We start from the raw sequence: 25,994 nt of genomic DNA, 5'->3' as shown, positions 1-25,994 counted from the left end.
AACGGCCGCGGGCGCCCCGAGACCACGTCATGTAAATCATGCTGCACATGACATGCGCGTCATGATTTCCATGTTAGGACTTGTCATTATTTTCGTCATGAACTCTTGTCACGCCGTAACAATTTTGGTATATATGAAATTAACGGAACGGCCGCAAGAGCCCAAAGGCCGTGGAATGTAAATCATGCTGTTCATGACATGCGTGTCATGATTTTCATAATACGACCTGTCATTTATGTTCGTAATAAGGCCATGTTATGACACACCAATTTTGGTATACATCCGATTAACTAAACGGCCAGGAGAGCACAAAGTCGTAGGCGGCTAGATAGATAGATAGATAGATAGATAGATAGATAGATACGCTCAAAGTCGCAGAAGTTCACTAAGAAATGCTTCGCATTTAAAAAAAATTTGCAGGGGTCACTGTCATGCCACAGTGCGGCGATGTCTTTACGGAAAAGCACCGGAAACTTGGGGAGGTGTGACAGCGGCAGGTGGCAAACGCGCCAGTACAGCTTAACTGCTGACAACACTTATGATATGCATCTTCAGCTAGCTGCTCGGTAGTGCATGTGGCACAGTTGTACGCATACTGCACGCATTTAATAGGCAATTACCCAAACGCGCCATGCTGCGGTTCATGCTGCCTCTTTGTGCGAGACCGCTAAGTGCGCTGCACACACCCGTTGCCTTCATGAACGAAAGCAGCTCGCCATCGCCACACCCCTGTGCGGTCAGAAATGCAGTGGGCATTCCATAACGAATGCTTTCATGGCAAACGCTTGCATACGATACAGCAAGTGCCCCGGCAGTGACGGCATGACCTTCGTAGGCGATGTGTTTCACATTGGCTGGCACGAGAAAACCCCATGTCCGTCAGCCTTGCTTGTTTTACGTGAAGCTCGCATAACTGCGCAGAATGAGACGCGAGCGAGCTGACTGTGATCGCAGGCAGCGCGTGGCACAGGCAGTGCACTTGGTGCGGTCCATTCATGTTTTGAAGGGTGGCAAGCAGTAGCCCATTCATGTTCGGAGGGGTGGAAGGGCGACGGAGAGGCACGCAAGGCTGTCGATTCTGAGAAGGCTGCAGGACAGCTGCTATTGTATAAATGTGCAGAGGCTGTTGGCGGGGGTGTAGCAACTCGAATTTTTCACTTTCTTCTTTATTTTCAAAGATTTCGTGTTCCATTACCTTTTGGCACGCACACCTAGCAGCCATACTTCATTGTTATACTAACCGATAATGCGGCATGGCGGCATTGTAGTAAGCGGGTTATTTTACCATAGAAAACATACAAAAGTTGACGGTGAAGCAGCTTTTCATTGTTATAACCGATATATTGTTAAAACCGGTACTGTTATAAGTGGGTTCAACTGTACTTCTATTCTTTGTTTTCAGTCTAATAAATTTTTAAGATATGCACGTCTCCATTTTGAAAAATGCCAAGAATCGATGTATTTAAAGTATTGTTTTCTCCTATGAGGCAGCACTGGGCGCAGTGCATCAATGCTACAGTTAAACCTGCCTATAACGAACCTCCATACAACGAATTCCTCGATCTTACAAGTTTTTCTATTCCCCGCCGTTACTCCATAGAAGCACATGTATTTGCGACTTCTATGTAACAATGTGGCAGCGGGAGACACCCTTGATATAACGAATTTTCGCCCCCGACAACCTAGGGATTTTGCCCTGAATTTTGTGATTTTGGCACGAGCAGGAGCCGCATAATGTTCTGCGGTTGTCCCGCGGACGAGAGCGCAAAGTGCCGGCGTCGCGCATGGCGCGCTTGATGCACCGGCGACATCCAGGCGAGAGCGAGTGCTTTTGGTGCGTGCGAGTGTGCACGAGGCGGGCAGGTGAGGCATGCGCTCATTGAGCCAGCTTTCTTGCCGCCGCGGACGCATGCGCCACGGCTAGACGATGATGGAGCAGCGTTGTAATGATGTCCTATGAATGTTTAGTATTGCCATCCCTCACAAACAAGCAACAGAACAAAATAACCCAGTTTTTTACGGCTAAAGAAATGTTTTGGTTGAGCTCTGCCTTCAATTCTCCTTGTGTTTAATTTGTGCATTTATTTTCCGAATTTTCGTGCTGAAACTGGATATAACGAAAACCTGTTTATAACAAATTTTTTCAGGAATTGGTCAATTTTGTTATATTCCGGTTTAACTGTATTTCAAACAATATGTGCTTAAATTGTCACGTGTCGTGTACAGAGCCTGCTATGGCAAGACTTACCGATGCAAGCCATCATTTGCAAAACCACTGGTACATTTGCCAGTGCATGTTCGCTCACAAGTGCCACACGAGCTGCAAAATTGGCCCGCTGATAGGCATGCTTATGGCACGAGAACCATTCGAACAAGGCGTCTTCAACTTCTCTGTGCGCACCCTGTCGAAGTCTCTTGTGGTTCCCACTGTCCATGCCATTGAACTCACTCTCAGCCAGTGTGGTAGCGGAGTGGATGATTGTTGAGATGGTCACTTGTGACAGTCTGTACTTGACCACGAGGGCGGACACTTTTTGGCCATCACTGTTTAAATGGCTCTTTTTTGCGTCCAGTGTAATTTCATTGCGTTTTCTTTTCTGTTGCGATGGCGCACAACCTTGCAAAGAATGCGCTGCAGGCGGATCGGCCGCGACATCCCGATGTCCCGTGCGCGGCGAAACGTAAAACGGAGGCAGTTGTGGAGAGAGACTGTCAAAGCATCGAGCACACAACAGGCGAGTGAGCAAGCGAGTGGTGTGAGCCACCATTGTGATCAGGCACACGGACGAGGCCAATGCGGCGGCACTGGGAGGGTAGTTTGGAAAGAAAGCTCCTCCTCCTCTCGCTTCTTCGTAAGCGGCGCAGTCGACTCGTTTTCTGAGGGGGTGAATGGGGTGCCAGGCGCATCGCGGCGCATGCCGTTGGCACAGAGAGCCATTTTCGGTGCACGTTGTAGCCGGATTCAATTGCTACATCCGATATCGCGGCACTGGAGAATCGTTATAAGCGGTTTATTTTGGCATAGAAAGCATACAAAAGTGGACGGTACCATCGTTGTTCATCGTTATATCCGATATATTGTTACAAATGGTAATGTTATAAGTGGACCCGACTGTATTCATGTTGAAAAAAGTTACCCTCGAGTCTCAAGAAAAAAGGAAACTCCCAGCAAAGGCAATCGGAACTGACAAATTTCTACTGCAACTAAAAACACTTTCAGTGAATGTAATGCACCAGAAAACACATGAAACCAATGAATATTTCGTCCCCAGCACAGTGCCCTGTGATCACTGCCTCAGTGGCAGGTTTCAAAGGAAAGTTAATTTCCTGATAAGACAACATACCCTCTTTGCTTCTTCTTGAGCACGTTCCTTCTTGATTCTGTTCAGTTCTGCCATGAGCTCAGCAGTGTCGTCCTCATCGCTGTCATCACTGTCTTCGTCCTACATGCAGAACAAGACACAACTAAGAAATTGCAAGTGCTAGATTCGTATTAGCCTTTGTTCTACAAGGAACTACACTGTGAACAAGAGACACGTCTTGCAGCCAACACTGTAATCTGTAGTAGTAGGGAGCGGTTTATTTGGCACTTAGTGCACCGTGAATTTGGCAAATGTGAGGCTCTCATGTTGTAGATATAGGTTTCCCAGTTTTGTTCTCGATAATTGGCAGTCAAGCAAAAGTTGGTACATCCTACATCCAAATATATTAGTTTGTTACCGTACCTCACGTTTCACGTAAATACTATGTTAGGTTGAGGTGAATCTGAACTTCGACTTGTCGTCTATTAAGCACTGCTACTCAACACTGCATGCAACAAGGAAGATTTTTATAGCTGATTTCTATTAATTAGATTTTAACACAACCAATCAGACTAGATGTTATGGCGGTGCAAATTTCGATAAGATGCAGAAAATATGTACAAAAACACTACTGCTTCATTTGCCACTATTTACACGATCTAAATGTGCTCCCAAATCTAACGAGTGCCCAGCTAATACGGGTTCATAGTATAATACAACGTGCGCCCAAATATAACACACATGTGCACACAACAAGTAGCACACCTATGAAGGCTAAGAGATTCTTTAAGGGTCAGTCACGTACATATACAGCCCCATACACAGGTCCCAAATGGCCAATGACATACATTAATAGCACTGTCTGTATGATGGAAAACATTACTTTTTCAACTCTTGTCTGCCCAGCAAGTGCTGGGCAGACAAGAGCTGGTCACTACTGCAATTAGACATGTGCTTGCTAACCAGTCAAATTCTAGTTGTATGGCTCATGAAGCAATCAAGCACCAGTTATGACTTCTTGTATGGGAGGAACAAAAAAAAAAAAGGCTCGTGTACATGCGAGTGACGTACAGGAGCCTACTGTACATTACTCAAGATAAGTCAGCAATCTGTAGCTCGCAATTTCACCTAGGCACATTGCAAGACAGTGAAAAAATCATAACAGCTATCAGCTGTTTTGATGTTTATAAATTAATTCTGTGCCTAAGGTTTCCATAAAATATATTTTTCTACAGGAACATTTCGTTTACCATATGTTGCAGCAAATGATACCAACGATAGGAAATTGCATACATGGCATGTGAAACCGATAACACTCCCGATGGAGAAGCGTTGTGCCTGCAGCATGCTCAACATCTGCCTTAACTTTAAACAGCTTAAGTTTTATAGGTAATATCACTGTGCAATAAGTATAAAAACATGCTCCTTTTTTTCACATTTGATTATATATCTATGCAGAAACATGCATGACAGAAATCCAAGAACACAAAGTCAAAGGAGCATTCAAAAAGCAATACTGAGTGCCAGATAACCAAAATCTACATCATAACTTGTATTTGTATCGCCATATTTTGCTGGCTCCGCAGGGAGCAACATGGGACTGCATCGAAACTTTCAGAAAATTACTGTTGGCATAAGCACCGAATGCGCACACACACTGGCATTCCTTCTGAGCAGCAAAAAACAGCACTGCATCAGCTTATTTACACACACAATCCAACAGCTTATTTACAGACACAATCAAGAGCTTATTTACAGACACAATCCAAGACATAAACAAGAGTGACAGATCTCCTGTTTTAGTTAAATGTGTAAGTTAAAACATAGGTTAAACAAGCTATTATTTGGTTCTATAATAAATGGTCAGCATGATTTCATTTTTTACAGTCCAATAAAGTACTCATTAAGTTTACGGTACTCACCTCATCTAAGGAGTCATCAGCATCAAGATTTGATGCAGGTGCCTGCTCCAGTCTGGGCCTCTTTGATGGCTCTATATATCAAAGGACATGAACATTTACTCATTTACCATATATAGTCAGCCTTGAATTAATGGGAGACAAAGAATTATACACATGTGTATCACTCAGAAAACAGAGAAAGCCTTCTAATTCCTCAACTACACAGATCATGCTGGTGATGCAAATATAGCTGATACTACCAATTGAACAAGGCTTAGTGCAATAATTACTACCAAATGTAATTGTATAAAATACTTGTTCCTTTATCTCTAACCCAGGTGCAGGTGTTGGGATCGAAGAACATCTTCTAATGAGAAAGCAACTGTTAATACCACAGAGCTGTATGTATCCTAAAAATGGTCATTCAATGCAGTGTGCTTGGTAACACACTCGGTGACTGGCCACCGTCTCTCTGGAAGTATTCATCATGCTGTAGATGCCTGGTAGAACCCCCTTATCGATAATCGTGCATATGCAAATGGCAAAACTTCAATAGAATAGGCATTTACATATGTTGACTTCCTCAACTTATCCTAGTTCACTAAATGTTTACTTAATTTGTCTGTTAAGCAACTGTAGCTTGTGCTTCCTACAATACCTGGTAAACAATCAGACCAACCTCATCATTCTTATCTTAGCAATTTGAAACTACTTAATGTACAGGCTTGTCTACCCTCACAGTGGTCATGTGAGCGTGAGGCCAGACTTTGTAGCACACCAGTGCAGCCAGCACGAATGTGCATCAAAACAAAGCTGTATGGGGGCCATGATGACTAGAAGGTGTGCCATCATATTGCCACGCCCACTTCTTGTCTTGTTTTGATGTATTCGGGTTTGACCGGCAGGGACGGTTATCAACGCTCGACGCTGTCCGCGAAGTAGTGTTCTAGAAGCGTCGCGATTGTTGTAGATCGGTTTGTTAAGATTGCGCGCCGCACGCGAATGTTCCAGCTTTGTCTAGAGATAACGCCGCCACCAGCGATATTGCTGGAAAGTTCGATAGCGCCTGTATAAAAGCCGACGCGCTTGATCGCTTGTCAGTTGATCGACGGACGACGCCCTGTTCGCCGCTATCATTGTACAGCGTGTATTGCTGTAGTTCTAGTTCTCATTTTCCCCGGCCACAAGTTCGGCCAAATAAACAGTTTCATTCTGCAAACGCCGACTGCTGTCTTCGTCGACGTCACGACCACGTGACATCTGGTGGAGGTGCTGCTTCATGATCCGGACGCCACCGCGGAGCGCTGACCCAAGCCCAAGCCGCGAAGAAGACGACTCTAAGGACAACCCGGATCCTCGAACCAGCCGCCGGCAGAAGGGACTGCAACCAGAGTACGGGCTCCTTCCCGAAAACGCCAGGCAGCCGAAGATCGTCACATCGACCGCCGAGACGATGACTGACGCAGTGCCCCCTACGGCGATCGTGATGCAGCCACCCAGGGAGCCGCCGACGTTCCGTGGTTCGCCATGTGAAGACCCCGAGACTTGGCTCGAGACCTTCGAAAGGGTCTCAACATTTAATAACTGGAACTGCGAGGACAAGCTGCGCCACGTATACTTCTACCTAGAAGACGCCGCGAGGACGTGGTTCGAGAACCGAGAATCCGCCCTACAAACATGGGATCTCTTTCGGACGACGTTCCTAAGCACGTTCACGAGCGTGGTCCGCAAGGAACGGGCCGCGGCTATGCTGGAGACCCGTGTGCAGCTGCCCAACGAAAATATTGCCATCTACACGGAAGAGATGAATCGCCTGTTTCGACACGCCGACCCAAGTATGCCCGAAGAGAAGAAAGTGAGGTTCCTCATGCGGGGTGTCAAACAGGAACTCTTCGCTGGATTGATAAGGAACCCGCCGAAGACGGTCGCTGAATTCGCATCGGAGGCTTCCACGATCGAGAAAACGCTTGAGATGCGAACGCGGCAATACAACCGCAGCTTCTCGGCTACAAGCTACGCCGACGTTCAGCCCTAGGACCCGCCGACCTGCGTGAGACGATTCGAGCAATCGTGCAAGAGGAGTTGCGAAAAATTCTACCTCCGTTGCAACCTCAAGTAGAGTCCATCGCCGACGTCGTGCGCCAGGAGATCCAGCATTCACTCGGCGCGCCTCAGCTAGCAGAGCCGCAGCCGCAAGCTATTAGCTATGCTGCTGCAGCCCGCCGTCATGCTCCTCCTCCACGCCCCCGCCAAGACGCCACACCGCCGCAGTACCGTCGCCAGACGCCGCCGCCTCCACCGACGCCCTACCGACCACCTGTCGGCCAGCGCAGCACCCCGAGGAAGACCGATGTCTGGCGTGCCCCCCGACAACCGCCCGCTCTGCTACCACTTGCGGAGAGGCCGGCCACACGTACCGCCGCTGCCAGTACCGACAGATGGGACTACGGGGATTCGCTATCAACGCGCCGCGCCCGCAGCCAGGCGAACGGCCGCGCGACATCGACGACTACCTCACCGGAACACAGTGGCAAGAACGACGACCTTCCCGCTCGCCGTCGCCCGGCCGCTTACATGTCACCGCACCGCCGGCCGTACACTGGCCCAAACCGGGGCCGGTCGCCTAGCCCGTATCCGGAAAACTAAGGGCAGCAAACCGATGGAGGTGCGGTTGCTGTACGACGAACTACGGAAGATCCTCCGCCGCCGACGACGACGCCACGACGAAACCTTCAGAGCACGACGCGAACCAGACAGACCCCTGACGACGAAATCTCGCGGTCTGAAGAAGACCCGACGACGCAAAATGGAAGCAGCGGAACACACCGACGCAGCCGTGACCCCACGCCACGACCTAACTGCAACGCGAGACGACGAACTAGCGACCTCGACGTTCTTATCGACGGCCACAGCGTCACAGCCCTCGTCGACACCGGAGCCGACTATTCTGTCTTTAGTGGACCGTTCGCCACCAAGCTGAAGAAAGTAAAGACCGCTTGGAGTGGACCCGAAATCCGGACAGCTGGAGGCCACCTGATAACGCCGATCGGTGTCTGCACGGCGAGAGTCACAATCAATAACCGGACCTATCCTGCGAGCTTTGTAATCCTACAAAACTGCTCCAGGGATGTGATACTTGGAATGGACTTCCTAAGTGACCACGGCGCCGTCATCGACCTGAGGTCTGAGTCGATAACACTGAACTCGGACAAAGCGCTCCCGCCCCACGTGATGCCAGGCAACCATGAATTGAATGTGATAGAAGAGCAGGTGACCATTCCGCCGCGCTCCAGCGTCATTATTTCCGTCGGCACCGAAAAACCTGCGAACCTTGAAGGCGTCATCGAGGGTGATCAGCACCTACTCCTGAACCGTCAAATATGCGTCGCACGAGGTATAGCCGAGCTGCGTGACGGTAAAGCAAAAGTAGTGCTGACAAACTTCAGCCACGAATATAGGCACCTCAACTTTGGTACGACGGTTGCCTACATCGACGAATGTGTAGCCGCCAGCGATGCTTTCGCCCTCTTCGATGCTGCCGAACCTGCTTTGACGAATAGAGGTCCCGAAGCGGATTTTGACGTCAACCCGATCCTTTCGAAGGCCAAGCAAGACCAGCTCAAAACCCTGCTCTTGCAATACAAGGACTGTTTCTCGTCGTCATCGCGGGTCCGACAAACGCCCCTCGCGAAGCACCGCATTATAACAGAAGAAAATTCTCGACCACTCCGTCAGAGCCCCTACAGAGTTTCTACTCGAGAGCGCGACGCAATAAAGAAACAAGTCGACGAGATGCTACGCGACAACATCATCCAACCGTCCAAGAGTCCATGGGCGTCACCCGTGGTGTTAGTGAAGAAGAAGGACGGGACACTGCGCTTCTGCGTTGATTATCGGCGCCTGAACAAAATCACGAAGAAGGACGTGTACCCCCTCCCACGAATAGACGACACCCTGGATCGACTTCACAACGCGACATACTTTTCGTCGATGGACCTCAAGACCGGCTACTGGCAAATCGAAGTCGACGAGAGAGACCGAGAAAAGACTGCCTTTATAACACCCGACGGCCTCTTTGAGTTCAAGGTCATGCCTTTCGGTCTTTGCTCGGCACCTGCGACGTTCCAGCGTGTCATGGACACCGTACTGGCCGGATTGAAGTGGCAGACGTGCCTTGTGTATTTGGACGACGTTGTCGTGTTTTCCTCGACCTTCGACGAGCATCTCCGGCGGCTTGAGGCAGTACTTCAAGCAATCAAGACCTCTGGACTGACCCTGAAGCCAGAAAAGTGCAGATTCGCGTATGACGAGCTCTTGTTTCTGGGTCATGTGATCAGCAAGTCTGGAGTGCGCCCAGACCCGCGGAAAACAGCTGCCATCACCGAATTTGCGCCACCCACCGACAAGAAGGCCGTGCGCCGATTTCTCGGTTTATGTGCCTATTACCGACGCTTCGTCAAAAACTTTTCACGGATCGCCGAACCACTGACGCTTCTCACGAAGAATAACGTGGAATTCAGGTGGGAAACGGCGCAAGTGCAAGCCTTTCAAGAACTTAAACGACGCCTGCAGACACCACCCATACTTGCGCATTTCGACGATTGCGCCGATACAGAAATACACACCGACGCAAGCAGCGTAGGACTCGGTGCCGTCCTTGTGCAAAAGACTAACGGGCTTGAAAGGGTTATCAGTTATGCTAGCCGGTCACTATCCAAGGCAGAAGCAAACTATTCCACAACAGAAAAGGAATGCCTTGCCATTCTCTGGGCTACCTCAAAGTTTCGCCCCTACCTCTATGGCAGGCCCTTCAAAGTTGTCAGTGACCATCACGCCTTATGTTGGCTAGCTAACTTGAAGGACCCTTCAGGTCGTCTCGCACGATGGAGTCTCAGGCTTCAAGAATTCGATATTACCGTCGTGTACAAGTCCGGACGAAAACACTCTGACGCCGACTGCCTGTCTCGTGCCCCCGTCGACGCGCCGCCGCAAGACGACGACGACGACTGCTTCCTCGGAACTATAAGTGCGGACGACTTCGCCGAAAGGCAACGGGCCGACGCGGAACTGGGGGGCCTTATTGAGTACCTCGAGTGCAAGACCGCCGTTGTCCCGAAGGTATTCAAGCGAGGACTGCCGTCGTTTTTCTTACGGAACGGCGTTCTCCTGAAGAAGAACTTCTCGCCACTTCGAACTGACTACCTTCTCGTCGTGCCCTCATCATTGCGACCAGAAGTCCTCCAGGCCCTACACGACGACCCGACGGCTGGACACCTCGGTGTTTCCCGCACGCTCGCCAGAATACAGGAAAAATACTACTGGCCACGCCTTGCTGCCGACGTCGCCCACTACGTCAAGACTTGCCGAGATTGCCAGCGACGGAAGACACCGCCGACTAGGCCAGCGGGACTTCTGCAGCCAATCGAACCACCTCACCGGCCGTTCCAGCAAATCGGGATGGACCTACTGGGGCCGTTCCCGACGTCGACTTCCGGCAACAAGTGGATCGTCGTAGCGACTGACTACCTCACCCGCTACGCCGAGACAAAGGCCTTGCCCAAAGGCAGCGCCGCCGAGGTAGCCAAGTTCTTCGTGGAGAACATCGTCCTGCGACACGGCGCCCCAGAGGTTCTCATCACCGACAGAGGTACGGCGTTCACGGCTGACCTAACTCAGGCGATCTTGGAATACAGCCACACAAGCCACCGCCGCACCACCGCGTACCACCCACAGACCAACGGCCTCACCGAGCGTCTAAACAAGACTATCGCCGACATGCTGGCCATGTACGTCGACGTCGAACACAAGACGTGGGACGCCATCCTTCCGTACGTGACCTTCGCGTACAACACGGCCGTACAGGAAACGACGCAGATGACGCCATACAAGTTGGTCTACGGACGGAGCCCGGCAACGACGCTCGACGCCATGCTACCAAACGTGACCGACGAGGAAAACATCGACGTGACCACCTACCTACAGCGCGCCGAAGAAGCACGACAGCTCGCCCGCCTACGGATCAAGAACCAGCAGACGACTGACAGTCGCCGCTACAACCTTCGACGACGCCACATGGAATACCAGCCCGGTGACCGTGTATGGGTATGGACGCCAATACGCCGACGAGGACTTAGTGAGAAGCTTCTTCGACGGTACTTCGGACCGTACAGGGTACTTCGACGCCTCGGCGCACTCGACTATGAGGTTGTCCCTGACGGCATTACGAACTCTCAGCGGCGCCGTGCGCGACCTGAAATCGTCCATGTCGTGCGCCTTAAGCCGTTTTTTGCGCGTTAGCGAGCCTGGGGACTCTATCTTTTCCTTTGTTATTGTAATTTAGTTGTGTATGCACTTGTTTTTTTCCTCTTCTATGTTCTTTCACAAGCATCGGGACGATGCTTTTTCAGAGGGGGGCAATGCCACGCCCACTTCTTGTCTTGTTTTGATGTATTCGGGTTTGACCGGCAGGGACGGTTATCAACGCTCGACGCTGTCCGCGAAGTAGTGTTCTAGAAGCGTCGCGATTGTTGTAGATCGGTTTGTTAAGATTGCGCGCCGCACGCGAATGTTCCAGCTTTGTCTAGAGATAACGCCGCCACCAGCGATATTGCTGGAAAGTTCGATAGCGCCTGTATAAAAGCCGACGCGCTTGATCGCTTGTCAGTTGATCGACGGACGACGCCCTGTTCGCCGCTATCATTGTACAGCGTGTATTGCTGTAGTTCTAGTTCTCATTTTCCCGGCCACAAGTTCGGCCAAATAAACAGTTTCATTCTGCAAACGCCGACTGCTGTCTTCGTCGACGTCACGACCACGTGACAATATTGTGTGATACATTGTTCAGACTGTGCTGCTGTACAAAAACTTCGCTTTCAGTATCATGTGGCTGTCATGGGCAAGTCAGCTTAGCGTTTTGTACTGTGTAATTACTAAAAGGCTGATGGTTTCCTGACCATCAGCCAAATGATCTGCATCAGTGCCATTGAAACATCTAGATTAGGCAAAAACATCTTAGCTGGTATTCATTATAGCCAGCACTGTGGTTGAAAAGTCAAATATTTCTTCAAGGGAGAATAGTTCTGTGCTGTTGATACAGTCTATTTGGCTCCAGGTATGCAATCCACCAGTAGCCTAAATGTGATGCATGGTTTCGCACAAGGAGGTTAAAATAAAATTTGCTGGAGTGGAGGAGGCGCCCCTCAGCTGAAGCCGTGTGCCGCCATCTTGCCATAGGCAGAAAGCGTGTCTTCCGCAACGCACGCTGCAGCGGCCGCATAGATGTTCTAGCTGTTCTCTGGCGTGGTGGCGTCCGGACGTTGTTGGATACATTATAAATCGAGCGAAAAAGTACTCTGGGATGAAGTTTCAGTTGTAAGCAGAACATTTCGAGCTCGATGAAAACTTCTCTATATGCCGGAACACATGCTGACAGCCCGCAATCTGTCTCTAATTTCACATCTGACGGTCATTCTTTTTTCCTAACCGGTTTCGTAAGGACTCAAATGTTCGAAGCACGTCGGGGCAGGCTGTTTGACGGGAAGTCTGGAAGCCAAAAGACGGCGATCGCATATGTTAGAGGCACTTTTCGCCAAATTGTTTCGACCGGACTAGGCTGCGACCTGGGAGTTCTTCGACTAGCTGTGCTTGACACATTTGTAAAACACTTGGAAAACCCAGTGATACACATTCTTGTGCTTGTTGATACCACTGGTGCGGGCGCGAATAGGAAAATAACGCACCGCTTGCTATTCATTGAAATTATATAAATAGGCAAGATTTCGTTATCGGTTGCCCTGTTCGTGCTAAAGGGTAGCTCGCAACTACGAGGTTAAGTAACATCATTTGGGCAATATACAAGGACCTGTTTTTTCTTACATTCGTGCATGTTTTTCGTTATATTTGTATTTGCTTTATGCAGTGGAGCGAGTAAAACCAGCAGGTCTGAACTGTGCAGTGCTCTTTCCAGCTGCAAATAAAGCGACCTAACCGATTGCCCAGGGGTACTCCGGCCGTTAGATGCGTTCAAATTGAAAAAAAGTTGTTGAAGATGTGACAGTTGCATCACCTATACGGCAGCATTACGAAGAAATGCTTCATCTTTTCCAAGAAGAGATAAAACAGCTCAAGGTGAAAATTCTGCAGCAGAAAAATTGCACACTAACCAAAAAGAGCGAGGCTCGATCCTCAAGCGATAATAAAGCAGATCAAGGATAAAAACCTCATGTCTGAGTAGGGCAGGGCGATGTTCACTGCAGCCTTCACCCATACATACAGCAACCCCATAGGGCACGAAAAGACCAGAAAGGCACATATTCCATCCGAGCTGCGGGCGTTTTCGTTAGCGCTGCACTTCTATTCTCCATCAGCTTACGAGTAAGTTTAATCGCGCGCTGTCAGCAGAGCGCTCTATACGAGAACGGTGTACAGAATTCCATCAAAGGAAATGCTGGCTTCACAGATGAGTCACTGTCTCGAAAAAGCTAGCCCAATGCCGCACAAAAAACTCTACTGTACTTTAATTGTTGATGACAAAGGAGAAAACATGTTGAGATTGTGGGCGACTAAACGGTTAGATATGCGGACTTCGGGACTGGAATACATGATGACAGACTATGCTCGTTGGCTTAAACTTATGACTTATGTCACTTGGGCATTTTTAATAAGATTCATTGACAGGGTAAGAGAGAGCGGCCGAGCCTACGAAATAGTATCGAAAAAGCTGTATCTATTGAAATAGTGTCGACTGCAAGCTGAATGCCCTTGAAGCACGTCCATGCAAAGCCAAAACTATTATTTTTGGAGATTTTGAGCTTGTCTTGAGAAAAGAGATGGCTTTCAAGCCTTGACGAATATATATCCTTCTCGATGAGCATATCGAGTGTGGTGCTTTGGACCCACATTTATATTCCGCTCAAAGAAAGTGGCCGAACTCCATATATGCATAAGACTCCGTCACATGACGAACGAAATAAACAGGAAAATGAATGCCGAGAAGTGAGGTCTGCTCTTACGAGGATAATTATTAAAAAAAAAAAAAACAGTGATACAGGCCCTTCGGTGTGCATGCTTGCAAGGAAAACGCCAAAAGAAACAGAATAAAACTGACCGCATTCTTATCTGCGATTTCGCTTCTTATTCTTGACAACTTCTCCCTTAATGTTCGCCATTATAACCATTAAAAATTACGGCGGAAAGACGCGGTCAGCGTGGCGGGCGCGCTTTGGCTCCCGTTTCTTGCCTATGGCAAGATGGCCGCCGCGCGCGCGGCGCGGCTTCACTGCGGCCCATTGGTAAGTATAGGCGGCCTCCACTCCAGCAAGTTTTATTAAAACCTCCTTGGTTTCGCACACATAAAGATGTGACTTTGTACGCAAAATCTTCTTCATCGGAGTGCTGACCTGGCGTGCCCATACAGTCCATCAGATGACATTAAGCTAAATGTCACTGCAGCTGCACAGCTCTTATTTGACACACAGCTGCGCTTGCTGCCCTAGAACTCTACATGTCTACGGTGATATTGACTGGATGTGCTTCTACCTGCTGCCAGTGCTTACCCACACAGGTTTGTCTTAAAATTCGACAAATACACTAGTTTGTGAAGAATTCACGTTTGCCCTGCTCTCCTGACACGTTTTTAGGTCCTTTATTTGCATAAAAAAAAACAAAAAAACGCTGTTTTGTGCAGCTGCAAGAAGACACAAGCGGCATCACGAAGGGTTGGGTAAATTTGTATCGGCATGACCCAAAAAGGTATCGCGCTAAAATATATGTAGCAGACCAATGAGAACAGCAGCTTGACCACCCTACTCACCTCGGATTATCTTCTTGCCATCTCTCTCGTACAGCGCAGCACGCTCACGCTCCTCCAACTCACGGCGAAAGTCCTTTGCTTTGAGCTCCTCGCTGGTGCCCTGACCGGGTTGCCTGTTCAACATAGAGCGTAAGCCTCAAAGCACAGACAGCCGAGCGCAGTTGTTTGCGGCGTCAGTTTTACCCACCTGTACTTTAGCTTGGTGTGTCCCGGGAGATCCCTGCTAGAGTACTGTTTTGACAAGGCCCCTAAGTCTTTCTCATTGCGGCCGCCACCACCTCTGGCTGGCTCGAAGGTGGGTCTTGCAGCGGTAGTCATCTAATAAAAGAGACGGTTGGTCAAGAAAATCTGAAACGACAAGTTTTGTTCAAGCACTTATTCGTCCCAAGCAGTGGCGGTTAACGCTGGCAAATAACTCCAAAGATCAAACGCTTGGCGCTATGGACGCATCACGCAATGAAAACTACTTCAGATGTTCCGATGGCATGAATACAAGAAGCACTAGAAAAAATGTACAGCAGACTTAAGTAAAAAAATACTGTTCCCACCTTGGATCAAGCGATCCTCTGCGACGACAACACTTGATGACTACCGCGATTGCGCTTCCAAAGATTAAAAAAAAACCTGAAGAAACTGCCATTGATGCCAGACTTTTCTCGTTTGTTCGCTAAAATAGGCAAATACATATTATTTCTAATGTCCTCACGGGAAACGAAAGCTTATCGCTCCGTCACAATGTTAAAATAACAGTTACCACACTGAACTGTGCTGTTTTTCACTAGGAAAACTGACATAGTTTAATCTTAGTTAAGATCAACTTAAGTGAAAATGCACACGTTCTCGTCTTCCTGCAGGTACTTCCGAACGATTCAATTGAATATTCCTCTTTTTTATAGGATGAAGTCTTTCTTTTTTGCTATTTGTATTGTTGATAATTCACTTGACACTATGGAATTGATCAGAAAGAAAGTCGCATTTCCGCCCGATAAAGCACTGTAGCCTAACACTTGTTTCTTGAAGCCGTCGACGGGTTAGGGGGAGGCTGAACGGTTCAAGTGGCGCAGCTGATAAAGACATCCTGGTGTCCTGGTCGCAAAGCGACCTTTATCGCCAGAGCCGAAAGTGGCAACGGATATCGTATGGCCCGAGCGAGACCGAATACTGCAATGACAGATAACTTTTCTTTTTCTTCTGTCGGTGTGGAGGAGGTTGCTATTCGGGAGTGTTGATTTCATCACTATCCAGATTAGTTTATCGCCACTGTCACGGCGCCTCGCTTGCACGCGGCAGACATCGCGTACGTCGAGCCGTTCAGAGCTGTTCGCATAAAGCGGGTGAGTCCACTGTGTTTCAGGTTCGCGAGAAGAAGCTGCCGACAGTAAATAGACGTTCAGTTGAGCAGCGTGCTGCCACGCAGCGTGATTTCGTAAAGGTCATTCACAATACAACTTTTGCCATTTTTTCGCCGTCTTAAACAAGCATGCAGTATCGCACTCTGTGAACATGTAATGGTAGGGTACAAGTGTTTTCGCGCTCATAGAGAAAGCGGGATTTCGTTAGGACGTCAGGTTTAACGACAATTAATGTCAAGTACAGAACATAGAATTCTGCGATAACTTTGTAAGGGCACATAGAATTCTGCGATAACTTTGTAAGGGCATGGAAGGTTTTTCAGATTATTTCCATGAAGTTAATTAATTAACGTCAGCAGTTCTACATTTAACTTAAAAATGTTTTCCATGTTTCTGCGTACAGCGAGGCGGACAGAATACATTACAGCCAGGGCCGTAACTAGGGGGGGGGGGGGGTTCTTAACTATTCGCGGGTCATATTAAAGTACTTACAAGCCTTAGCGAACACCAGTTGCCAAAGTTAGCTGTTCCACATCCCCCACCTCCACCTCCCTCGAAAATTTCTGGGTAAGGCCCATATGACTACAGCCAAATGGTATTATCACGCAATGCAATTCACAGGGCCCTTTTGCTTCTGAAGGCATTTTAACCCGTTTAGAATTTTGCTTCTGAAGGCATCTTAACCCGAATTTCAGAATGCACTTTAACCAATCGTATGTTGACTAATCTTATTGTTCGAGTTTTGGGCCATTTTCCGAAAGCTGCACAGTTGTGCAAAGCTCATGTTCGTGCCGCTGTCATGAAGCTTCCTTTAGAGTTTCGCCTTCAATTATTCATTATTACGGCCGTCTTAGCGGTTAAGGTGTTACCCTACTTTGCTCGAGGAAGCGGGTTCGACTCAGGCGCATATTCAAAAAAAAAAAAAAAAAAAAAACCCTGGTGGTCAAATGTAATCGGGGGTACCCCACTACGGTATGTCTAATAATCATATCGTGGTTTTGGTACGTAAAAACCCAAAATTTATCACTTTTTTACTTTTTAAATTGTGTACTTTGTGTATTTCATCGCCTGCCCCTTCCGTGTACAGATGGCAGGCGTCGTGGTACGCCTTTGCAAACTAGCAATTTTTCTCTTGTTTTAGTTCTTCGTGGTCGTGATATTTTTCTTCGTTATAACAAATACAGACCTCAGGTTGGTCAAAACTGAGTTTTGGCACACGAAATCCAAGAACTTACACTTAAAAAAATATCCTGTCGAAGGAGCTTTTCTCGCGGTTGTAAAAGCTAGCCAAAAATATGGTCAAATCATTTTCGTCGTATCATTCCCTAGTTGTAGCATGTAACTGCAGGCAGCCGCCGCTTGTTGTTATGTACGTATAGTTTCTGTCGTATGTGGCTGTTGTATAGGTAATAATCATTACGATGTCGTGAATGATAAATATATGCACTTGCTCTCACATACACGTCTGCTTGTCATATATCCGACAACTGCGGTAGAAACTGCAATCACAGTAGCAGTTGCTGATAAGTAGTAGCAGCCGCTGTTGTACCGCATATCCGATCACAAATAAAATGAGCGACAAATTCTGTACGCGCTTATTATTCATTATATTTGACATATATAACGGTCGTACAATTAAAGTGACAACAAGGGGTGAATAATAGGTGCAGAAGTGTACACGACGGAGAGCAATCGACATATCATAGAACGCATTGAACAGGAGTGCGCGTCATGTGTTTAGCTACCTCAAACACATATGTTTTTTTTTCAGCGTTTAGGGCGCGCTATACACATTGTGCTAGTTTCGACTAGTGCATCTTCAAAAACAACTAACGTTGTGGTCGTAAATTACTGTAATCTAATGCGTCTACGAATTCGTGAATCGATGCGCTACGTATAAATGTCGATTGAGAAATGACGAAACACGTTGCAGTTCAATCAATGTCATACAGAAATCACCGCCATCCAGCACAGCACGTTACTGGCGGGGTGTAGGAATAGCCATTATAGTAACTTACCTCGAGTGTTCCTGTAATGCTTTCACATTACTAGGTGGCCAGTGAAAAGTTGGTTACTATTACCTCTGGGAAGAACTAACACCTGCCGCTAATGACTTTCTGCTTGCGGTAACGAGCCTTTTATAAACTCCTTTTTGTTTAAGAGTGTACGCCTTGTACATTTAGTGCCATATGCACACCGTTTCATATCGTATATTTCTCTGAAGTCTTCCTTTTAAAGTGCGGAGCACCTTAGGGGCTTTGGCTGTCGTCTCATGTCTCATGTCTGCTGTCATCTGTCATCTCATGTCGCCACGCAGGCAAAACCAACGTTACTAGTTGGGCAAAACCATGTATAACATAGCCATGTATATAACATAGTATATAGAAAGATGGCGTGAAATTAAAGTGAGGGGGAGGAGGGGAGAGAGAGTAAAGTATAGCATAGCCATGTATGGCGTCACGCAAGCAAAACCATGTAGAGAATAAAGGAAAGAAGTGTTAATTTTAAGGGCTCGTTTTCTTTGTTATACACAATGTTAATGAGGACTAACAGACAATAATGCCAAGGAAAGTATAGGGGATGTTTTTTTTTTTAGTAGTAAATGTAAGGTAATTGTGAAGAAAGAAAAGTGGACGAAAAGATAGCTTGCCGCGGGCAGGGACTGAACCTGCGACCTTCGAATAACGCGTCCGATGCTCTACCAACTGAGCTACCGCGGCGGCCATCCCCCCGTCCACTTTATAAGGTATATATGTGCATTTAAACGCGGGAGCGTCAGTCAGCGCCACCAGTAGCCATGACGGCGAGTGTGGAACACTCTTTTTCTGCCTGTTGGCGTCACGTAGCACGTGAACTTATTACGAGCTGGCAGCTGACCAATAATAAGGTAATTGTGAATGTAGAGAATAGTCACGTGTAGTACAGAGATGTGATGGTGAGGAGGAAAGAAAGGAGGCTACATAGCATAGGCGTGTATAGTACAGTGGGTGAGGGAAAGGGAAGTGAGGGTGAGCAGGAGGGAAAGGAGGAGGGAAGATAGCGCCACTGCATCACAAATGGTTTCCTTTCCCGCCATGGACCCCGAGCAGGATGCACGTTTGGAACGCCAGCGCTTGCTTGCCCGTGAACGCCGGCGTCGCCCAAGGGCAGGCGAATCACTGCTTCGCACTTCAGCTTTACGTCGAGTGCAACTGCATATATTTTTCTAAGTGCAACAACAGTCTTATTTTTGGGATCTGTGTCATGATAACGATAATTGTCAGTGTGCTGCGTCTATAGGATAACCTTCGACAACGGCATACGGCTACTAGCGAGTTTTAGTATAGCGGATAACAGCAAACGCAAGGATTTAGCGTTAGCGTTAGCGTTGCGTGCTCCTAAATGCGCATGAGCAGAACGTAAACGTAGCCCGAGCTCTTACGTACGAACGCAATTTCTGGAATATAGCGTTCAACGCTAACGCACGCAAGAGATGCCGTACGTAGGGCAAGATGGCGGTGCCTGTTGAAGCGAGAGCCGCCCGCTTCGAAGCTTTGTAGCCGTCGTCCTGCATTATTAAACTTATTCATTCTCTAATAATGTTCGTATTTGATTTAGATTTGAGTAATGGGGCTTCGCCAACCGTGTACCGCCGATAAAATAGCTCCGTTTTTGAGATACAAAGTGGATTTGCGCTGCAGAAGGCTTAGCAAGATTTGTTTGCAAGGTTCGCTCATATTTTCTGTAGCAGCGCAGAGATGGCGACGCTGTCTTTAGTCGCCTCTTTCCAAGATACGGCCACAAGTCAAGCAGATACATGTCAGGCGTCGTTTCCCTTCATGCCTTTCGCGGCAGTGCATGAATGTGACGCGTGATGCGTCCCAGCTTAAAAAGCCCGGTAATAGGGGTCTTGAAGAATTCTCAAACGCGGCATGTCGACAGAAACCAATGTGTCAGAACTCAACACTTCGGCAAACGCGACATGGAGACGCAACAGTGGTGACTTTTGATCAGCTCGACTTGGTGGCGCTTTTGTGGATTCTACAGTGCATTTAGTGTTTTTTAGGGGTGAGCAAATATCAAATTTTTCGAATACGAATCGAATACGAATATCCACCTTCGGATATCGAATCGAATATCGAATATTAAAGGTAAAATCCCTCCACAGTAACAATATTTTATATAACATGTAGCTATTTGAAAAAAAAAAAAACATTAACAGCCTGACTGGCAACACCATACACTGCTATCTCCAGAACACAATTCCAGGCTAGCACAATGCACATCACAACACAAGCAAATATCACGGCACAATGAAAGTAATGACTGGATATAGTGAACGAGTGGTAGTGCGGCACGTTACGGCCGCATAATATTGAAAATGTACGATTACATGATCGCCAACAGCGCTGCACGTCGGAGATGCACCAGCAATAAATCGTACGTATTGGGGCGCTCGTCGCAGGCAGATATCGTGCCTCCGTGTACTTACGATGTTTATCGCTCCTCTCGGCAACGTTTTTAGCTATACGAACGCAGCAGAAATGTGGAAGACGAGTTATTTTGTGCATGATAATCGAATAGCATATTCGAAGTTATCGCATATTCGAAACTATTCGAATACAGGATTTTCGAATCGAATACGAATATTTCGAATGTTATATTCGACGAATATTAGAAACTTTCAAATATTCGCACACCCGTAGTGTTTTTATATCTAGATGGCGCTGTCTGTATGTGCTTGCGTTAGCGTTAGCGGGAATGCCTTCCGCTGTACTAAAAGACCACCAGTTGACACGCAGTGCGTTCCGTTATAGCGTTAGCGTTGAGACGCACGCTAACGCTAACGTAAGCGTTTCCCGCTATACTAAAACTCGCTACTATCACAAGCAACATTGCTAATGGAACATTGCGTCCATCACTTGAAGAAAGAAAGATACTTATTTGCACCATCACAGGGCCCTAATTCATGATTACAATTAATGCTAGACATCCCATACTACATCAAAGATATGCGTAAGTTATCTGTGTATGATTGCGAATTCGAGCAATGTTTAGCATGTTATAAAAACAGTAAGCTTGGGAATGGTATTTTAAAAATAGCTATACTGTATGACTCTCTGTGCCACCTGACATATTCTTCGGAAACTTTGGGGATTTTCTAATTGCAGCTGTTCGGCATTTTTATTTCGTCGTTGTATTTCGGTCTTTGTGGTGCACACAGCTTACAAGCTTACAGCTTTGTGGTGCACAGCTATCGTGCAGGTTGTACAAACCTCGGTCATGTTCATGGCAAAAATGATTCATATTCATAAGACGCAATTTTCACAACTGATTGTAAACACAATCTGGGGCATCTATTTTCACGTGTGTTGCGTATCCTACATATTGTCACGTGGTCGTGACGTCGACGAAGACAACAGGCAGCACGTCCGAGATGAAACTGTTTATTTGGCCGAACTTGTGGCCGAGAAACTGAGAACTAGAACTACAGCAATACACGCTGTACAATGATAGCGGCGAACAGGGCGTCGTCCGTCGATCAACTGACGAGCGGTCAAGCGCGTCGGCTTTTATACAGGCGCTATGGAACTTTCCAGCAATATCGCTGGTGGCGGCGTTATCTCTTGTCAAAGCTGGAACATTCGCGTGCGGCGCGCAATCTTAACAAAGCGATCTACTAAAATCGTGAAGCTTCTCGAACACTGCTTCGCGGCCAGCGTCGAGCGTTGATAACCGTCCTTGCTGGTCAAACTCGAACACATCAAAATAAAATAAGAAGCGGGCGTGGCAATATACGGGGACCCCAGCACTAGAATCACTGCGCACGGCACATATATGCACGCAGGCGGGCATGTTACGTGGCATTTTTTGTATTTATTTCGCGGCCATCTGTAGCTAGAAGAACACCAATATTTAATAGATAGAAAGTGACGTTTTGCTAACCGACCTACAACTTTCTCATTGGAATATCTTGCTCAGCTTCGTTGCTCCAAAGCTAGTAAATTAAACATGCCTAATTAAGCAAATAAGAACACAAAAATAGTGTGACCAACTCCATGCAGTAGTCAGCAACATGCATTTGGTCGCGTCTTCACAGAGTGCGTTGGCATATTTTTAAACTCTGGCTAGAGTTAGCTGGGCACCCTGTATACGTTACATTCCTTAGGGGAATGGCTGCTCGGTTGGTTGGATACGCCCCTGCTGTGTTCATCGCTCAATAATGTGGAGAATGAAGGTGATGACGGAATGGAGTGTGCATAACTGATAGCTGTGCTAGCGTCTGATTTGCGAACGATAAACACGCTCAGTACAAACACGGGAATAAAAAGATATTATGCTAGGCCCGCGACCTCGCGGGTGCAAATATCCCTTTCTTCGCGTATATATATAGGTTTCATATTGAGGATACTTAGCGCAACTTGGCATTCACTCGAAAAACACACTCATATCCACACACGCTTCCACTCATGAACACACCCCACACACAGCGCTCACTACGAACTGTTTATTGTGCGTGACCGATCATCCTATATATCTGTATGATGCGCAAGAGCAATTATCAACAAAGATGCGCATGTGCAACGATCCAGCAAGCGATGCAAGATACAGCCACACCCTAACAAATCAACAAAGAATGAAGAAAACAGTGCAAAGAAAACAGAAAAGACTAGCTAGGAGCACTTTAAGTTATAGCCTCGAGCAAAGAGATTTCCTTCGCTATAGCCTCGAGCAAAGAGATTTCCTTCTAAAACAAAACCACTGACGGCTCGCTGACACACCGATCCTTATTTTTTTCTATAAGGTATGCTCCCAACGAAAGACGTGGTTATGTTTTCGCGCTTCGATGAAGAGGTGTCCGAAGTAGCGTGGGAGGGCATCGGCTGTTGTGGCTCTGTACGGGCGTAGCTGTAACTTGCGTCAACGGTACCTGGACGGGGAACGCGGCAGCGGCAGAAACGCTCGACATGGCCGGGTAGACAACAGTAGTAACAGATTGGTCGGTTGTCCGTTGTGCGCCAAGGATTATGGGGAGGGGTGACAGGACGGCGATAAAGTGGAACGTGCGGGCTTGCCGGCGCCTGCGTTGAGTAGAAGGCATTTGAGGGATGAGCAGAGTCCGTGCCCTGTGGCAGCGCATGTGACTGCCTTCTCGCGACGTCAGCGTAGGTCAAGGGCGCGGATACAGGTGGTGCCTGGTGCGTGGGCGAAAGGGCCTCGGACACTTGCTCCTCAATGGTTTGTCGCAGCGACGACGGGAGCCCATGAGTTTTGCCTGGGAGAAAGGGTGCAAGAGACAATTGTCGCGCAACTTCTTCTCGGATGAACTGCTGGATTTGTTGCGTTAACACCGTCGGGTCCGGAGTGATGGCGCCAACGGTGAGTGCTGACGTACTGGTCGTGTCGAAACTAGGACGGCGTGTGGCAATGCGCTGCTTTCGCAACTCGTCGTAGCTCTGGCAGTGCTGAATGACGTCCGTGACTGTTTGAGGGTTTTTCGACACAAGCATGTGGAACGCGTCATCCTCGATTCCTTTCATGATATGCTTGACTTTGTTGGCTTCGGACATGACAGGATTGAAGCGGCGGCAGAGGCCTACGACGTCCTCAATATAGGAAGTGAAACACTCTACAGACAGTTGGGCGCGATCACGCAAGCGCTGTCCTGCGCGGACCTTGCGCACTGTCGGTCGACCGAATACGTCCGCGAAAGTCGTTTTGAAAGAGGCCCAGGTGGTAATCTCAGCCTCGTGGTTGTTAAACCAGAGTTCCGCGACTCCTCTCAGGTAGAACTGGACGCTGCCGAGTTTGTCGTTATCGTCCCACTTGTTGTTGACACTCACTCTTTCGTACGAAGAGAGCCAGTCTTCGACGTCCTGCTCATCAGTACCGCTGAAGATGACTGGGCCGCGCTCCCTTGGAATACCGGGACAGCGACCAGCTTGGGGTGTGGCAGCATTCTGCTGTGCAACGTCATCGGGCATTGTTGACGGGGAAGGTAGAGTCCGGTTACGGAGTTCCAGGGTGCAAAAGGGAACCAGCACTCTCCACCATTTGATGGCACGCGTTTAGCGTTGCGTCCGTGATGTGTTTATTAAAGAACTAGCACAGGTGAAGCGACCAGCGGTCCGAAACGGAGCAAGCACGAGCACCAAAAATGATGATGATGATGATGATGATGATGATGATGAACTTTATAAATGACTCACACCCACACCGGGGGAATGACCAAGAAACGAATAATTTATACATAAAAGTGGTCACATGTGAAAATGAATTATAGAAAGTTAGAATTGTAGAGAAGCATTGGAACGTTGTAATGGGCCGTCCTCTCAAGCGCCTTCTAGTGGGTCGCCCTCTTCGTCTCTTCTCGGAGACGAAGAGCTCCTCGTGCTCGTGAGAGTCTGCGCTTCGTCGTGACTGTCGTGCATCGTCGCCGTCAATCCAGCCGTCAATAAACGCCTTTACAAAGTGGTGGAGAGTGCTGTACCGTCACCACAACTTCGGTCTCCATTCGATGCCCCTGGAGCTCCGATCCCGTACCGTGCCATCTACCATGCCGCAAGACGCCGCTCTGCAAACGCCGCCTCCTGCCCCGACCGCTTGTCGGAGCTGCGCCGGCAGCGCTTGATGACCCGTCGACCGCCATCACGCGATGCTGATCTCGCAGGCTTGTCGGCAATTCCTGACCACTCCACCTTGCTCGCCGAAATCAAGTCGTTCGTGCGTGAGGAAATTGCCCGCCAGGTCTCTCTACTGGCTTTCACTCCACCGCAGCATGTTGACCAGCCGCCAACTACACTTCTGCCTCCTCTCCGCCGAGCGATTCAGCAAGAAATCGCGGAGGTCATTCCCGAATACCACCAGCCGCCTCTAGTGCCTGCACCACTAAGCTACGCGCAAGCTGTAGCCAGGCCGCCCCCAGCGATTCCTGTGACTGGCCCGCGGAGTTACGCCGAAGCCGTCGTCGGACCACAGGCCTTCGACGCGGCTGTGCCGCCTACATACGTCGACGTCGTCCCCAGGCCCCGACTGCTGCCCACAATGCACTCATATCAGCAGCCGCCTCGTCCATCCCGTTCTGCGACATGGATGGGACCCGCGAACCGCTGGCGCACTTCCGACAACCGCCCCATTTGCTTTGCGTGCGGTTGCGCCGGTCACGTCGCACGCTACTGCAATCGCGTGCAGCCGCCTCGGGTCGCATCAACCCTGACCAGCTCATCAAGCAGCCCTTATTATGACCAAGCGCCGCCTATGTCACCGACGTCCCGCCCCGCACCATCTACCCGCCGTTCACCGTCTCCACGACGTCGCTCACTGTCGCCGATGCGGCCACGTTCAGGCTCACGCGACCAGGAAAACTAGTCGTCGCAGTCCACGAGGCAAGGGCTGCGACGCTATCGAACTGCGAAAGCCCTCAGCGAAGCCCCTCGAACGTGATTGACGTATTTGTGGACAGTGTTCGCGCATCTGCCCTTATCGACACTGGAGCCGCCGTATCCGTTATGGACGCCAAGTTTAGCCGATTACTGCGAAAAGTGACGACGCCGCTTTCCGGGCTCTCCCTCCGTACAGCCAGCGCCCAAAGTATTCACCCAACAACGGTGTGCACAGCTCGCGTCATTATTCAGGATGCTCTGTACGC

At 48.5% G+C, this 25,994-nt stretch overlaps 1 protein-coding gene across 2 annotated transcripts in view; it reads right to left on the bottom strand.

Moving 5' to 3' along the window:
- LOC119387109 (protein CWC15 homolog) overlaps positions 1-25,994 on the bottom strand; it is a 184,757-nt gene that overhangs the window by 6,461 nt on the left and 152,302 nt on the right. Inside the window, exons 1-5 of one of the 2 annotated variants that reach the window (XM_037654419.2) lie at positions 15,563-15,634; positions 15,202-15,332; positions 15,015-15,127; positions 5,225-5,295; positions 3,345-3,443 (exon numbers count right to left, since the gene is read on the bottom strand). In XM_037654419.2, the coding sequence (XP_037510347.1) occupies positions 3,345-3,443; positions 5,225-5,295; positions 15,015-15,127; positions 15,202-15,332 (414 nt within the window). In that variant the 5' untranslated portion in view covers positions 15,563-15,634. Of the gene's footprint in view, positions 1-3,344; positions 3,444-5,224; positions 5,296-15,014; positions 15,128-15,201; positions 15,333-15,562; positions 15,635-25,994 lie in introns of those variants that run through there. The other variant, XM_049413380.1, reaches the window with a different exon arrangement.

Source organism: Rhipicephalus sanguineus, chromosome 3 (genome assembly GCF_013339695.2).
Source record: "Rhipicephalus sanguineus isolate Rsan-2018 chromosome 3, BIME_Rsan_1.4, whole genome shotgun sequence".
Classification (NCBI taxonomy): domain Eukaryota; kingdom Metazoa; phylum Arthropoda; class Arachnida; order Ixodida; family Ixodidae; genus Rhipicephalus; species Rhipicephalus sanguineus.
Note: the sequence above shows the minus strand (reverse complement) of the source record. Positions and strands in the feature narration are given on the sequence as shown.